Consider the following 17,295-nt stretch of genomic DNA (forward strand, 5'->3'; position numbering starts at 1 on the left):
AGACAAAGTAATAAAAGCCACTTTCTTTGAAATTTACAGTTACTCATGAAGACAGAGGAGTAATCCTATGAAACTCCCAAAATCATATATTTACCCTTCAAGGTTTAAAAAAAATTTTTTTTTTCTTCTGTCAGTCATGGGGCTTAAGCTCAGGGCCTGGGAGCTATCCCTGACTTTCCTGTTCAAGGCTAGGGCTCTATCACTTTGCACCAAAGCTCCACTTCGGTAGTCTGATGATTAATTGGAGAAAAGAGTCCACAGACTTTTCCTGGCTGGGCTGGCTTTTACAACCATGTTCCTCTGATCTCAGTCTTCTGAGTAGCACGATTCACAGGTGTGAGCCACTGGGTTAAATGAAGTTAAATTTTGTTTGTGAAAATACCTATTCATGTGAGCTTGGTAATAAACACATGAAACAGTATCGTAGAACCTAAGTGAAACAGGTTAAATTTGCCCATGTCTTTCTTTATTATAGGTAACTATTAGCATTTTAAGAACATCTTTTTTTTAAAATGGGCAAATTCGTGTACTTAATTTATTCAGAATAGGTATAAAGAGATATGCTGGTCTTTATCACGTTTCTCTTATTTTTTTTTCACATTTTCTTACCTCTTACGTTTCTCCCTAAAATTAATGGGCACTTTTAATTTTAATAGCATGTGAATTTTTTGTAGTAATTATTTTAACAGACATTTCATAGTGACTCTTGAGACATGAACTCTTTAAGTTTGTAAATGAAAGATTAACTTCTGAAAAGTGGCACAATAAATACAATTAGACTTAGTTTGGAACTCATGTATTCTGATGAATTAGGCGCAAAAACAAATTTCCTTTAACACTGTGTTATGATACTGAAATATGATGTTTAAAAAGCACAACTGCCTGCTTTTCTTCTGTCTCATTCCTGATCATCTTCCTTCAAGTACCTTTGTCATCTCTTTGCTACCTACTCTCTGTGAGTGATGTCTTAGGCTTCACCTTTCTTCCTTATAGGACATTTCATCATTCTTTGCACTGAGGACCTCATTGAAGAAACAGCCAGGATATTTCTTGCTCCAAGGAATCCAATTTTAGGTGAAATTTCTAGTCAGAGTCTGTTTGAGGCTTGTTACTTACTTTCCATCTGCCTCCTAGTTACACTGTATGATTGCATATACATCAATTTGTATTTCTTCTTGTAACTCCATCTTTGTATATAGAGTCATATTCTGCCTAAAACACATTCTTAATAGGATTTTTTTTCTTGGCGAATAATTTGATTTGTGTGGAAAAGGATTGTTTTCTGCCTCCCTACCATATCTGGCACTTTCAAGTCCCAGTCTGTGAGATTCCACAGAGCAGCTTACATCATTTCTCACCTGTTCATGCCTTTATGCATATTCTAAGCAGAAGCTTTTTCCTTTTTAATTCCCCTCCCCCAGTTGAGATTGTATTGAGATCATTCCCCTCCTGATGACATGACTCTTGAACTGTTTGGTTTCATTCTCCATTATAGTAACATTGATGTAAGTATTTATAAGGGAAGAAAAACATAATATGCTTGATGACCTAGAAGTCCTCATCAGTCATATTTAATCTTGTTACATTTTGATATTGCCCTTCTGTGTTTTTTATCATTATATATATTTAATCATATTTTTAACCATTATGATGCACAGAGGGATTGCAGTCAGGTAATGAATACATTTCTTGGACAACTTCACCCCTTCCCTTGCTCTCATCCAGTTTTCCCCTCAAATGCTCGTTTTAACACCTGGGTTCTTCTGGAGATGAAATACCTTATAAGCTCCTTTTATATTTCCTAATCACCAACCATTCCTCATATTCTTGGGTTTTATTTAATTCGGATTTTAAATTCCAGGTAATGATCTTTCTCATTAAAAAAACAAAACAATCAAAGACAAGGTTTTGCTATATTGTCCATGCTGTATGGAACTTGTGGGCTCAAGCAGTCTTTCTAATCCCAATTGTTAAACTTAAAGCACATGCTACCATGCTGGTTTCAAGAATTATTTAGTTTTTGAGACAGTCTTCACTTTGCAATTTAATCTAACTTGTGATCCTCCTGCTTTAGTTTAGTGAGTGCTGGGATTATAGGCATAATCCCAATTGTTAAACTTAAAGCACATGCTACCATGCTGGTTTCAAGAATTATTTAGTTTTTGAGACAGTCTTCACTTTGCAATTTAATCAAACTTGTGATCCTCCTGCTTTAGTTTAGTGAGTGCTGGGATTATAGGCACACATGGTCATGCTCAGCTAAGACACTTATTTTGTTTAATACTTTATTCATCCTGGTATCATTTGTTTACTATATGTAAGCAGGGTAAAACTTAAATGGTTTAGTTTATTTCCTAGTATTCCTCATTGTTAAATGTTATTTTTTGCTTTTTGATTTCATTGTATAAGACCTCTGAAAGCAATACATTTGGTGGTGTACTTTTCTGTCTTGTGTGCTCATAGTCTTTTTTAGGTGTTTATATTGGGCCTTTTTAGTGAGCCAAGAAATGGGATGTTCGCTCTATTGCATCAGCATGTGTTTAATTTTAAGAGGAATCTCTTCTTAGGTTTAGTCTAAGCCCTTGTTAATTATCTGTTGGCATGACAATAGGTGGAGCATGCACCTACTAGCTTTATCTTCTGGAGACCTTGAAACTTCCCAAGAACCCAGATTCCTTCCTGAAGTTCTAGTTCTATGTGTTGTTTTGGGGCATAGTATCACCATAGACCTCTTAACAGTTCATCTATAACATGCAAAGCCAACAGATTTTCTGGGATTTTTTTCTTTGAGTAAATTGTTCTAAGCTTTCTGGCTATGAAACTGTTGCTTTCATAATTTTTCTAAAGGAAGAAAGACATTTCTGTAATAATTATGAGTATGTATATGTGTGTAATGTCTATTTGATTACACATTGATTAAACTCTAGAAATAATGTTTCAGAATTTTAGGTGCAGTAATCTTGAAAAAGTTCTTCATTTAGCAATTCCTGTTATCCTCAGTAAGCAGAAATGAGCTAGTTGCTCTGTTATTGAGTTAGTAAATATTTGAATGAATTAGTATTAAGAAAATGTAGTTAATCAGTTAAATAGGTATTTAGAAGTAGGGAACTGGATCATTGGTTAGATTGATGATAACTTTATATTGCACATAAGGAAAGAAAAGGAATTTGAAAATTTGGTAGGTAAGGAGAAAACGATTTTATATTACAAATATTTAGACTTCTAGAGTCAAGGATGAAATTTGTAATTTTTCATAATTTAATGGAAAACGTTAAATTTAACCATGCCCCCCCTTTTTTTTTTTTTGGTATATCTAGCAGGATTCATTTGTATTAGTAACATTTCTCTGTTCTTGGTATATTTTGTGAGATTTTGTCCTTATTTCTTTAGCTGGAATACAATCTGTACTTAGTTTAATTACCCAGGAATCAACTGCTGTTATTGTTTTAAATACAATAGAACTTTAGAACGTATTATCCCTTTAGGTGAACTTATATTATGCCAAGATTTGAAATTGTAACTCTTCTTTATGCTTTGTTTATGCAGAGTACCCTCCGAATCCTAAATCTAGAGCTCCAAGGATGCTGGTTATTAAGAAAGGTAATACAAAAGACTTACAGCTATCTGGATTCCCAATAGCAGGAAATCTTCAATCACAGCCAGTTAAGAATGGAACTGGTCCAAGTGTTTATAAAGGCTTAGTCCCTAAACCTGCTGCTCCACCTACAAAAGTAAGTTCTTAATTACTACAAATTTTGAGTAAATAAAAATCCCCCATTTATTTTCTTCATTGTAGTTTTTAAAAAGTTTAAATGTGGGATGTTTATGAGAGGCACTCCTTGTTGGTACAAAGAGTTGGCTCATTGTATGCTTTTATTTATTTATTTTGGTTGTGGGGTTTGAGCTCAGGTGCTGCCCCTGAGCTCTTTAACTCAAGGCTAGTTCTCTACCACTTCAAGCCATAGCCCACTTCCAGTTCATGAGTGCTTGAGTCTCAGGGATACTTTTCTGCCTGGGCTGGCTTTGAACTGAGCTTGATTTCAGCCTCCTGAGTAGCTAGGATTATGGGCATGAGCCACTGGTGCCCAGCTTCATTGTGTGCTTTTAATTTTTTCTTTTTTTTTTGTGCTGTTACTGGGGCTTGCCCTCAGGGCTTCTTGCTCTTACTTGGTTTTTTTTAAATTATACTTTTATTTAAGTAGTTAAACAAATAGATTGCTAATGACCAACTCAGTTTATAAGTACAATTCATCTCATCCCACCTGGCTTCTTTGCTTACGGCTGGTGTTCTACCAATTGAGCCACAGCTCCACTGCAGGCTTTTTTTTGGATAATTAGAGATAAGTCTCAATGAATTTTCTGCTTTGGCTGCCTTTGAAATGCAATCCTTAGATTTCAGATTCCTTAGTAGCTAGGATTACAGGCTTGAGCCACCAGCACTCTGTTGTGCTCTTAATTTAAATTAATTTTTGTGTATTTGTGGGCATAGCTGTCATAGATTTTCTTTAGTAGTAATACAAATTAAACTTAGGAAAATTTTATTGTGTTAGATGCATTTTTTTCCTTTTTTTGCTTGGTGTTCAGTATTAGGTTTTGAAACTTCCTGCCCCCAACTTTATATATATTTTAGGTATAATATATATAATATACTACACATATTATAATACATGTAATATGTTATATAATATATATAATGCAATATACAATATATATTTTAAAAAATCCAAAACATTCATTTAGAAAGTTGTGATTATAAAGTTTTGGCCTTATTTGTAGAAAACGATAAGGGGGGGTGATCATGGAAAAATAATAAGTTAACAAAAAATTGTTGAGCCAAATATTATGTTTATTTTTTAGTGGTACTGAGATTTAACTTGTCCTTGTACATGCTGCAGATACTTCAGCCACACCTACAAGACTTTTTCCTTTATCTTTCTCTATTTTATATCTGTTTTTGACAACCATTAATATTTGTTTTTGTTTAGCCTACACAATGGAAAACTAAAGAAAATAAAGTTGGGGCTTCTTTTCCTCATGAATCGACATATGGTGTTGGCAACTTTAATGCTTTTAAATCAACTGCGAAGAATTTTAGTCCATCAACAAATTCAGTGAAAGAGGTATGACATTCAAGCTTTCTTGAGAAATGTAACATTTTAATGTCTATGATAATACTGAGGCTTAAACTCTGGTCTAGAATGCTATTCCTTAGCTTTTGGCTGGGGCTCTACCCCTTGAGCAACACCTCTGACAATTCTTTATGTGGCTAGTTGGTGGTACAAGTCTCACTGACTTTCCTGCTCAGGCTAGTTTTTGCATTGTGATACTCAGCTTCCTGAGTAGCGAGGATTACAACCTAGCTTTATTTTTATTTTTAAAGTGAGGCATCATTGTGTTGTTCATGCTTGACTGGAATTTCTCAGCACAAGTGATTTAGTATCTAGACTACATATATGTTCCACTATGCATGGTTGTTAAATCATGGTATTTTATGAATAAAATATATAAACTGTAACTGTATTAAAATGAGTTATTGTAGTTTTTTGTAAAACTTCGGTTGACATTTCCTTCTATATGCTAGTTTTTGTACTTTGAAAAAGTATGAGTACTTTTAAAATTTTGATAATTTTCAACATGTTAAATGAAGGCTATCCCAAACAGCAAAGAAAATAATCCAGTAAAGCATATAGTTAGAATCACATAAGTTAGGTTAACTTTTAAGAAGAATTGCATTTTTTCTTGATATATGTGGTAGTTATGCTGTATGAACCAGTAATGAGAACTTGTATTACATATTTTGGGAGTAGTGGATATTTTATTATTATTAATCTTGAAGCAGAGAGAGAAGATAGAAATGTCTATAAAATATCTGGTAACTCAAATATTTCTGTTTGATTTAACAAGGTTTTAAAAGCTGTCAGACCAGTTGGGCATTGAGGTGGCCTAGGCCTGTAATCCTAGCTACTCAAGAGACTGAGATCTGATGATTACAGCCGAATCCCAGACTGGGCAGGAAACTTTGTGAGACTTATCTCTAATTAACTTCTTCTTCTTCTTTTTTTTTTTTTTTTGGCCAGTCCTGGGGCTTGGACTCAGGGCCTGAGCACTGTCCCTGGCTTCTTTTTTTTTGCTCAAGGCTAACACTCTGCCACTTGAGCCACAGTGCCACCTCTGGCCATTTTCTGTATATGTGGTGCTGGGGAATTGAACCCAGGGCCTCATGTATACGAGGCAAGCGCTCTTGCCACTAGGCCATATCCCCAGCGCCTAATTAACTTCTTAAATGCTAGAAATAAAGTTGTGGCTTAAGTGGTAGTAGCCCTAACCTCAAGCAGAAAACTCGGGAATAGTGCCAAGGTCCGTCCTGAGTTCAAGCCCCAGGCTTTGTTTGGCACAAAACAACCTACCAGACCAGGGAGGTTTCCTCACTAGTCTAGTGTCAAAGGACACTTTAACTGTATTGTTACCTGAAATTGGGTACCATATTGGAACGTCATAAGTCCTTATACTGTTTTATTTATGTTCTCAGTCATAAAAGTTTTGAGTTGTGAGGGAAGGGCCAGCATTCCTAATGCCTATTTTCTCTAGAGTAGTTACAATATTGTATAAACCTTAATGTCAATAGTAAAAGTCCATTGTTATATCATAAGTAGCTGAAAAATGCACTCCCTGAGTCTTAACATTCTATTTTCTTTTATATTCCACCAAACAACCAAAACAAAACAACCTCATTTAGTGCCCTTTTCCTCTTGTATTCCCTGCCCTTTCACAGAAAATTTCTCCACTTTAACCTGATAATGTATTAAAAAAAATAGATCTTACTGGGGCTATTCAAACCATAGAATGCTGAAATATAGTTTGAGAAACTTGTTCTATGTTGAATAGAAATCTATAAATAATTTTAGGAGTTTATTAATATTTATCTATTAAATATCACAGATCTCATAATGCATAACTATAATGTACTGGAAAGAAAGCCATTTCAGGGCAGGTAACATTGAAAATTAAATCTGTTTTGAAGTGATGGACAAAATTGGCTTTACATTTTTGTCTCTAAAGTGGAAATATAGGGAAGTTAGTGGTGTTAAAGTGTTCAGAGTAGTATTGGTAAAGAAATGAATAGTGATAAAGAAGCAGATTTTGATCTACATCAAAAAGTCAGTTTTGCATTGTGAATGAAGGTAAAATTGGAAGCTGTGGTAGTTTTAATTGACATTAATTCTTTTGATTCTATATCAGTGAATGTTTCTGAATTTCCTTTTAGTGTAATCGTTCAAATTCCTCTTCACCTGTTGACAAACTTAATCAGCAGCCTCGTCTAACCAAACTGACAAGAATGCGCACTGATAAGAAGAGCGAATTTTTGAAAGCATTGAAAAGAGACCGAGTGGAAGAGGAACATGAAGATGAAAGCCATGCTGGCTCAGAGAAGGTGATTGAATTTGTGCACTTACTTCTTTGACCTTAACATTACTTTGGAATATTCTATATAATGGAATTTTTATCTCTTGAATGAGAAGGCCTGGTAACTATTTGAGCATTAATCATTTGTGTAAATAATGTTGTCCTTCCTTTTTGTCTGGTTTATTTATTTTTGGGTCAGTTGTGAGGCTTGAACTCTGGGCCTGGGACCACTTCTGGTTTTCTGGTGATGAATTGGATAAGAGTCTCACATGACTTTCCTGCCCAGGCTGGCTTTGAACCTGGATCCTCAGATCTCAGCTTCCTGAGTAGCTAGGATTACAGGCGTGAACCACTTGTGCTCATGGATCTTGACATTTTTATGTAGATTTTTTTTGTTGGTGATTTACTTATAATAGTGTTTCATTATGTAGCCCAGGCTGACGTTGGAACTCGGTAATGCTCCTGTTCTCATCTCCTGAATGCTGAAATTACAAAACATACCACCTTGCTCTGCTTAAAACAACAACAACAACAACAACAACAACAAAAAACAGTGTAATAAATTTCTTGAGGAGGAAGGGCAAAAATCATTTTCTCTGTCTCTATCCTTACTCTTTTGGCTTTACCTTTGTTAAATATATAAGACTAGCTAGGTTTACAAAGTCTTGAAAATCCATTCCACTTTAGTTGTCTATTCTTGGGAGAGTGTCTTTAAATTTAATGATTATAACAAATACATGTATTCTTAATGGGAATCAGGCCAAGATTTATTAAATTATTAACTATGTCCTTTAAACTTTTTTAAATCCCCAAAATTCAGGATGAGGACTCGTTTAATTTGCATAACAGCAATAGTACTCACCAAGAAAGAGACATAAACAGAAACTTCGATGAAAATGAAATTCCACAAGAAAATGGCAATGCCTCAGTTATTTCCCAACAAATCATTCGGTCTTCAACCTACCCACAAACTGATGTTCTTTCCAGTTCACTTGAGGCAGAACACAGGTTAGTATGCAAGGTTTCAGTTAATCGTACAGCTCTTTTGTGATTATTGATTTTTGTACTTCTGGCTGCTGAAGCAAAGGGTTTTGCACATCCACTGAGCTATAGCTCAAGATTCTTATTATTTACTTTGTTTATTAAGATGTTTTTATATACCATAAATTTTGCTTAAGTGTAATAAATGTTTTAAGACAATTTTTAGTATACGCATAGAAATTCAGCTGCCACTGCAGTTAAATTTTATAACAGGCCCGTCATTCCACAAAGAACATGTCCACTTCACTTTGTCATCAGTAACTAGTACTATATATTTTGTTGGTTTTGTAGGTTTACCTTTGTTTTGTTTAGTTTTTTGCCAGTCCTGGGGCTTGAACTCACGGCCTGAGCACTGTCCCTGGCTTCTTTTTTGCTCAAGGCTAGCACTCTACCACTTGACCCACAGCACCACTTCTGGCTTTTTCTATATATGTGGTGCTGAGGAGTTGAACCCAGGGTTTCATGTATACGAGACAAGCACTTTATCACTAGGCCATATTCCCAGCCCTAGAGATAATTTAAATATACAATCTTTTATAGCTTTCTTTCTTTCTTTCTTTTTTTTTTTTACAAAACATTTTCAGTTTAATTGGAGTTTTAAGCTACCCGTACTTTTATTCCTTTTTAGTTTTGAAGGTATAGGGTCAAACTCAGGGCCACACGATCTGCCACTTGAGCCATACTCTCCAGGCCTTTTTATTGGCTTTAGGTTTTTAGGTCTTCCTACCCCATTTTCACCCCGGTGGTAGGTTTTGAACTCATCCTTTTTTCCTTGCTCAGCAGGTACTCTGTGCTCACTCCAGCTCTACATTTTGCTGGCTCTTCTGGAGATGCTATCTTACTGATTTTTCTGACTATACTGGTTTGGATCTACAGTACTCTGCACCTGGCTTTTAAAGTTGCCTCCCCCTCACCCCCAATTTTTAAACTTCAGATCTTGGTCCTCCTGCTTAGGTGTTTAGCTGGGATTACAGCTGTGCCATGTTGTTGGTTGGTTGAAATTGGGTCTTTCTTTTTACTTGTGCTCCGATTGTAGATGTATACCATACCCCTGGACTTTTGTTACTCTTTTATTGCGCAACATATTTTGTTCATCAGCTAATAAATCTGTTATTTCCACATTTGAACTGTTATGGATAATGTGCTGTGAGCATTCATGTACAAGTTTTTCTGTGAACATTTTTTTATTACTCATGGAGAAATACCAATCCCCCCCCCCCAAGAATGTTACAGCTTTTAGGTTGCCAGTTTTATTTTTCTGTGATATATATCAAGCTATATATATATATATATATATATATATATATATATATATATATATATATCCCATGGTTTCATATTGTGTGTGTGTGTGTTTGTGTGTGTGTAACTTGAACTTGGTGCCTCAGTCTTGCTTGGGTTTTTCATACAGCTGAAACTTTGTATCATTTAAGCTATGCCTCCATTTCTTGTTGTTGGTTTTTTTCCTCCCTGGTTAAATGGAAATGGGATCTTTCCTGGCTGGATTCAAACCTTTATCCTCCAGTCCTTCAGCACACTGAATATTTAGGCCAGTACCCGACTACCATAAACTTTTTTTCCCGGTTTGGTTGTGTGGCTGTATTCTCGGCCCCGGGCACTGTCCCTGAGCTCTTCAGCTCAAGGCTAGTGCTCTAGCACTTGAGCCACAGTGCCACTAGCGGTTTTCTGGTGGTTAATTAAAGGTAAGAGTCTCACAGAGTTTCCTGCCTGGGTTGGCTTTGAACCGTGACCCCTCAGATCTCAGCCTCCTGAGTAGCTAGGATTACAGACATGAGCCACTGGTGCCTGGCTACCATAAACTGTAAGTGTGATTTTAGTGTCACAATATGTATTACTTACTCTTCAGTTGAATTTAACAGTGAGTTGTCAGTGATACAGTTCTTCAGGATAATTTCTTTGCTTGAATGATAAACCAAAATATTAAATACTAAGGAATTGGGTATATATCATTCTGGACAATTAGGATAGTAATAATACTATTCCCCCTCCTACCCTCACTATTACGTTACTGATAATTCAGGCCAGGGTCTTGATACATGCTAATCATACTCTCCTACCTAGCCATACCCTTAGTCTAATCTTTTGTTATGTTTCCTTTGTAATAATTAATTTTCTCATCTATATTGGTGTTTTGGTAGCCAGTCTCAGATGATGTAGATCTAGCAAAAAAGAAGTTTAGATTTACTAGTTCTAGGTTCTATATGTTCTGTGTTAGGTGGCATTGAATGATAAAAGTGCATGAAAATACCACTTGAAAGAGTGGCCATCTAGGTTAAAGTTTAAAAAGTACATTTGGAAAAGAAAAGATGATAATGGGAATGAAATAAATCCTAGGAATGTTGACTTGTCCTAATTTCGTTCAGAGGTTGCAGAATTTGATGTAATATTTTAGCTTGAAAGGACTGAAATTGAAAAAATCCTGTTGCCTTCTTTTGCTGAGAAATAGGCAAGCTGTTTTTCTTTCTTTCTTTTTTTTTTTTTTTTTAGCCAGTCCTGGGCCTTGGACTCAGGGCCTGAGCACTGTCCCTGGCTTCTTTTTGCTCAAGGCTAGCACTCTGCCACTTGAGCCACAGTGCCACTTCTGGCCATTTTCTGTATATGTGGTGCTGGGGAATTGAACCCAGGGCCTCATGTATACGAGGCAAGCACTCTTGCCACTAGGCCATATCCCCAGCCCGCAAGCTGTTTTTCTTATGTGTCACTGATTAATTATTTGGAAGATGTGGAGAGCAAGTTAAATTTTACTCAGTCTTACTGAGTTATGTTCTATGAAAATCCATCAGCATAAGTTACAATCTGCTTTTTTGAAACACGGTCCTACTTTGTTGCTTCATCTCCTTGTATAATTCAGGTTGGCCATGGACTAGTGATCATTTTGCCACACCACACTTAGCCTAAAGGAATGCAGTTAAAAACAGATCAAAACTCAAACCCACCAGTACACTATGAGAGGCCTAATAGGAAGCAGAAACTATGAGGTTACCGGGTCAAATGCAATATAGCTGTTGATACAGTGTCCAAGTTGGTCCAACTATTGAAAAATGGTGAAATTCTCTGTCAATCTTAAGCTGTTTACTTAAAAGTATTTTCATTAAAGAAAGGAAGAGTATAAATATATTAGCATTCATTTTACTTTGAGCCTTATTTAGAGCTTTAAAGAATTAGTTTTCTGCTACTAGAAGATATAATATCTTTCAAAATTATGTGTTGAGGAAAATTGACACACCCTTTAAAGGTGGTGTGAGTAGAAGAATAAATTATATAGTTACAGGATGGGGTCAGGCACTGGTGGCTCATGCCTGTAATCCTAGCTACTCATGAGGCTGAGATCTAATGCACAGAGTTCAAAGCCAGCCTGGGCAGGAAGGCCTGTCGGAGTCTTAATCTTCAGTTAACTACCAGAAAACCAGAAGTGGTGCTTTGGCTTAAAGTGGTAGAGTGCTAGCTTTGAACAAAACAAAACTCAGGGAGAGCACCCAGGCCCCCAGAGTTCAAGCCCCACAACCAATTAAAAAAAGAAAGGATTAAAAAAAGCTATCCCAAGTCTTTCTTTTCGATGTAAAGCATAATAAGCTGCCAAGAATATGTTGGATTATGGTGATATGGAAGCGAAAATGGAGGAAAAATGTTATTTTAGTACAAGAATTGGGACAGTTTTATTGGACTCTGTGGCCCACACACCTCACATGATCCTAACTAAGGCCTAGTTCTTTGGGAGGTAGAGATGTGTTTGAGACTAACCTGGACCTGGGTTATTATTTCAAACAATAAGAAGTTGAATGTAGTGGCACAAGCCTACCTATCATCTTATATGCAACAAGCCTGAAATGGAGGAAACGAAACAAAAAGGCTGGACAGTGGCTCAAGTGATAGATTTTTAGCCACATATGAGGCCCAGTTCAATCTCCAAAATACCATTATTCCATCTTCCTTCTCAGCACATTTTATTTAGGTCTTTCCTATTGCAAGTTTCTAGCTTAGAGAACCTTTGATACAGACAGTTAAGCAATTATTATTAAAGGTAGCTTATTTAACTTGATCAAAAAGATACTGGGAAGTTATTCAATGGATCATGTGCTATATATTTTTCTAGTACATGAATAAATGGGGTTACTTATTTCAGTGAAGCTCTAAAACTTACTTCTTCATTCCTCAGATTGTTAAAAGAGATGGGCTGGCAGGAAGACAGTGAAAATGATGAAACTTGTGCTCCTTTAACTGAGGATGAAATGAGAGAATTCCAAGTTATTAGTGAGCAGGTAAGAAAACAGTCATTTGTTTGTTTACTTATTTTTGTGGTGGTACTCGGGCATGAATTCTGGCCCCCATCCTCTTTGCTTGGCTTTTTTCACTGAAGGCTGATGCTCTAGCACTTAAGGAATGTTCTCCTCCTCAAATGTGTGCGTTAGAATGGCTCTTCCTTTTTTCTTTTTACTTTTTGGTGGTACTGGGGATTGAACCCTGAGCCTCTTGCTAGATGGTACTCTACCACCTGAGCCATGCTTCTAATCCTAAAATGACCCTTTCTTAATTAAAATAATATAATTAAAGGTAAGAATTACAGTAGAAAGACAACTTTATAGTTTGAGGCGTTCGTTAGGTATCAAATTTTGACTAGACTGCAGTAGTTAATATATTGGTGTAAACAATACATTTGATTTGTAGTCAAGATACTTTTTTTTGGTGGTTGTTTTGGCTTGGATGATACATTTAAGAGCTTTCTAAATAACTTTACCTTTGATCCTTTTTCTTGTATATAAGCACATTCTTTCCTAAAACATCTTGTTCTAGGTTTCTGTAATTTCAGTTTTTTTTTTGGTGCTGGTCCGGGAACTTAAAACTCAGAGCCTGTGCTGTTCCTCAGCTTCTTTTGCTCAAGGCTAGTGCTCTACCTCTTGAGCCATAGCATCATTCTAGCCTTTTCTGAGTAGTTCATTAGAGATAAGAGTCTGAGACTTTTCTGCCTGGGCTGACTTTTGAACTTCAATCCTAAGATCTCTGCCTCCTGAGTAGCTAGGATTACAGGTGTGAGCCAGAGTGTCTGGTTCTATAATTTTTTTCTTTTTCACATTTTATTAGGAGGTGCTTTGCTAAGCATGATGGCAAAGGCCTATTTGGGGGGATAAGATGGGGAGGATCATGAATTAAGGCTACATGGGCTGCAAGTTGGTGTTCAGCTTGGGTTACATAATGAAATTGTGCCATTCATCTCACCTCACAGAACCAAAAGAATTGAGTTTTCCCAAATCCATTAGAGATTTACTTGTTTATTTTTGATGACAAGGAGTTTCAAATGCAGGACCTCAATGCTTGCTAGGCAGATGTTATACTGCTAAGCCATGTCCCCAGCCTTTGTTCTTTTGCACTGAATATTTTGAGGTGATGTCATTCTTTTTCTCCAAGTGGGTACCTGTATTTCATTCCACCTATTTCAGGCTTCCTGTTATATGTAGTTGGGATGACAGGTGTGTGCCACTATGACCAGCTTCTTTCTATTACAGATCTTTCTACCCTGCCTAGCCTAGAACCTTGATTCTTTCTCCCCTGCAGCTAGGATGACAGGTGCATACCACTCCTCCCAGCTATGAATTGGAAAGGGGTCTTGAGTATATGCCCCCCCACTTGCCACAGCCTTGAACTTCTTTTTTCAGCCTTTTACCTTAGCAAAGATTACAAACATTAGTCTCTGCTGTTAGGTGCGTTCTTTACAAATAGTTACCTAAGTTATAGAGTCGCACCCCCCCCCCCCCCCACCCGGGTCCACCCTCCACTTCTTTTCCTGGTGCTGGTGCTAGGACTTAAACTCAGGGCCTGGGCGCTGAGGTTTTGTCCTCAGGATAGCGCTCTTCCACTTGCACCACAGCTCCACTTCTGTCTTTTTGTTGGTTAAATGGAGATTAGAGTCTCATAGACTTTCCTGCCTGGCTGGCTTCTGAACTGCGGTCTTTAGATTTCAACTTTCTGAGTAGTTAGGGATTATAGGGGTGACTGCTGCTTATGCCTGGCAACAATCCTTTCTGAATTCTTCATACACTGCCAGAAAAACAACTGCTTTTTGTGTTTTGGCTATATTTCCTGAAACTTTACTGTGTTTCTTGAAGTTTTGCAGGGAATTTTTGAGAATAATCATTGGGATTTTTTCCTATATCATGACCTGAAAAACAATCTTCCTTTCTTTTTGTTTCTTATTATTTCTAATTAAGTTTACTTAGAGCTTTTTTAAGGTAAAAAAAATGGTGCTCGAGTTTGAACTTTGCTCATTGCTTACAAAGCAAGCACTCTTAGCACTTAAAGATATATCCCCTTATTCATTAGATTTTTTAATTATAATGATGAAGTTGGCTATAGATAGTAATTTTGCACATTTTTCTTTGTTGTATGTTACATAATTATAATTGTACATGTGAAAATTTGACTAAATATGCACTTTAAATATTTATAGTGCTTTTGACCCATGGATGCATTTTTTTCCATGAGAAATTCAAGAGGCTTTGTTTTTTGTAACTTATACATTATTTTTAATTTGGGCTAGCCACCTGTTTTCTTTCTGGTGATCTTTTGGCTTGGCTTGGTTCTTGTTTATTGGTATTCTGGCTCTTGTTTTCTCAGTTTCAGAAATAGAGGACTAATTTTTTTCTGTTACCTTAACGTCTGTAGCTAAGCACAGAACTCGAATGATTTTGTTACTTTGTATACCTCACTTAATATTACATGTGAATAAAGCAGATTATGGAGTGTGCTTATATGAGTCATGAAAATAACAGCTATAATGGTTGCTGAATATATGTTAGGTTACATCTGAACATATGTTTATTACAGTGATTAAGGATCTGGAAAATTTTAATTCATTGATAATTATGACAGGCATCATCTTTACCCTGTCTGGTTAGAAAAATCTGTATTTTTTTTCCTGTACTATACAATACATTAATTTTTAATAGTGTTTTGTTAGATTGCAGGTACTATACTATTTTTTTTCCTAAAAGAATATACTTATTTTGGGAGGAAATATTTTGTCTGTCTAAATAGCTTATTTTCCAGCTAATGATTTAGTATCTCAAATTTTGTTGGAAAAGAGTACACATTTCTAAGTTTGTTGTATTTATTAGTATACTTACTGTTGCAACTCTTGTAAAATAACATGTATTTGGAATTTTAGTTACAGAAAAATGGTCTGAGAAAAAATGGTATTTTGAAAAATGGCCTGATCTGTGACTTCAAGTTTGGACCCTGGAAAAACAGCACTTTCAAACCCACAATTGAGAATGATGACACAGAGACAAGTAGCAGTGACACATCAGATGATGACGATGTGTGAAGGACTTCCTAACAGCTTTAGAAATTTTAGCGTGGTACATCTCTCATGCAGTTTGGGGTGAATTGTAAAAATGAAGAACTATAATTTATGTAGTGAAATACCCCATTAGAAGATGATTTTTTTTGGGGGACTTCATTATGAAGAAAACCAAGAATGTTGTGTTGGGCTATGTTGAACATTATTTCTTTGTAAATGAATGTTGTAGAAATGAGGACTTTGGTTGATCCAACATTGACTTTCTTCATCACTGCAGCATTTCTCTGACTAGCAATGTGACTATGTAACAAATGAGATTTTTCTCATTTAATAATAAAAAATTGTGTAATGTTTTGCAAAGCTTCTGTCTTAAAATGTCCAGGTCTTAAGAAAACAGGCAGTTTACAGTTTTGCTTGCGGAGCCGTATTTTTTTTGTACTGTGGAAATTTTCAAGTCCACATTGTGCGCCGTGCGCCTTTCCACTCCACTTCCCTCCGAAACAAGACGAAAACAAAAGAAAAAATGAAATAAAGGAAACTGTAGCATGTTGGCTAAAACGGGAGCAAACTGCACTAAAACATTAGTTTCCTGAATTTAGCTGTTTTACTAGTCACCTTTTAAAATATAAATTGCTCTTTAGCCATTTATAGTAAGTACAATAAATGTTACAGGAGAGACTTGCCAAACTTCCAGATTTTAAGAGGTGAGTTTCAAGAGTTTTATTTGGATATGTTATTAGGTTAGGATTTTCAGAGTTGATGGAAAAGAATATTGTGGGAAAACTTATTTTGATAAATTATTACACATACAGAAGAACTGATCACACTAACTGGATCTGTCCACAACATGGAAAATAAAACTGGATTTTCAGAATATTGTTGTTCTCTGTAGTGTTCAAGGTACTGATCTCTAAAAACATTCATTTCAAAGTTTATTTCTTTGAGGTTAGAAAAAGAAAGCTCTTCAGTATCAGGTATGGAATTTATTTGCACATTAATTTTGGAAATATTTTTATTTTGTTGATGGGTTGAAGTCTTTTAGCTCTGTATTTATATTTTGATTTTTCTATTGTCATTTGTTTTTTACCATTAAGAAGTTTTATGTTATATTGGTCTCATCTTAAAATATTATGTTTGATTTTAAAATTGTGTTTTCTTAGAAATTTACAATTTTTTTCTATGTTTATGTCAGAACTCTGCCCAGACTCTCAGTTATCATCAGAACCTGTATGCCTCCACTGAGACTGGTGGTGATGGAAAAATTAAAGTAGAAGCAACATACACACACTTGAGAATGAGTTTAGTGGTAGCAGAAAAAATATTATGGGTATATTAACTTTGTTTTATAAGTTTACTTTATTGTAAAGGGCATCTTAACTTTTTAAATTGGCTTAAAAAACTAAATTGAATTAGAATATAGCATTAGTCACAACAAAGAACCTAAGGAATACTTAGACAGAACTGTATCTCATATTGAATGTCTTTGGAACTCTCAGATTTCACTATCTGATAAGGTAACAAAAACTTAATCTTAC

General features: G+C 35.8%; 1 protein-coding gene across 6 annotated transcripts in view; it reads left to right on the forward strand.

The window, feature by feature from the left end:
* Gpbp1 (GC-rich promoter binding protein 1) overlaps positions 1-16,120 on the forward strand; it is a 52,976-nt gene extending 36,856 nt beyond the window's left edge. For 5 of the 6 annotated variants that reach the window (XM_048368076.1, XM_048368075.1, XM_048368073.1 and 2 more), the window contains 6 exons: positions 3,547-3,731; positions 4,986-5,120; positions 7,265-7,432; positions 8,225-8,412; positions 12,623-12,725; positions 15,626-16,120. In XM_048368076.1, coding sequence (XP_048224033.1) covers positions 3,547-3,731; positions 4,986-5,120; positions 7,265-7,432; positions 8,225-8,412; positions 12,623-12,725; positions 15,626-15,784 — 938 coding nt within the window. In that variant the 3' untranslated portion in view covers positions 15,785-16,120. Of the gene's footprint in view, positions 1-755; positions 1,075-3,546; positions 3,732-4,985; positions 5,121-7,264; positions 7,433-8,224; positions 8,413-12,622; positions 12,726-15,625 lie in introns of those variants that run through there. The other variant, XM_048368079.1, reaches the window with a different exon arrangement.
* Positions 16,121-17,295: the final 1,175 nt, after the last annotated feature.

This window comes from Perognathus longimembris, chromosome 19 (genome assembly GCF_023159225.1).
Source record: "Perognathus longimembris pacificus isolate PPM17 chromosome 19, ASM2315922v1, whole genome shotgun sequence".
In the NCBI taxonomy this organism is placed as follows: domain Eukaryota; kingdom Metazoa; phylum Chordata; class Mammalia; order Rodentia; family Heteromyidae; genus Perognathus; species Perognathus longimembris.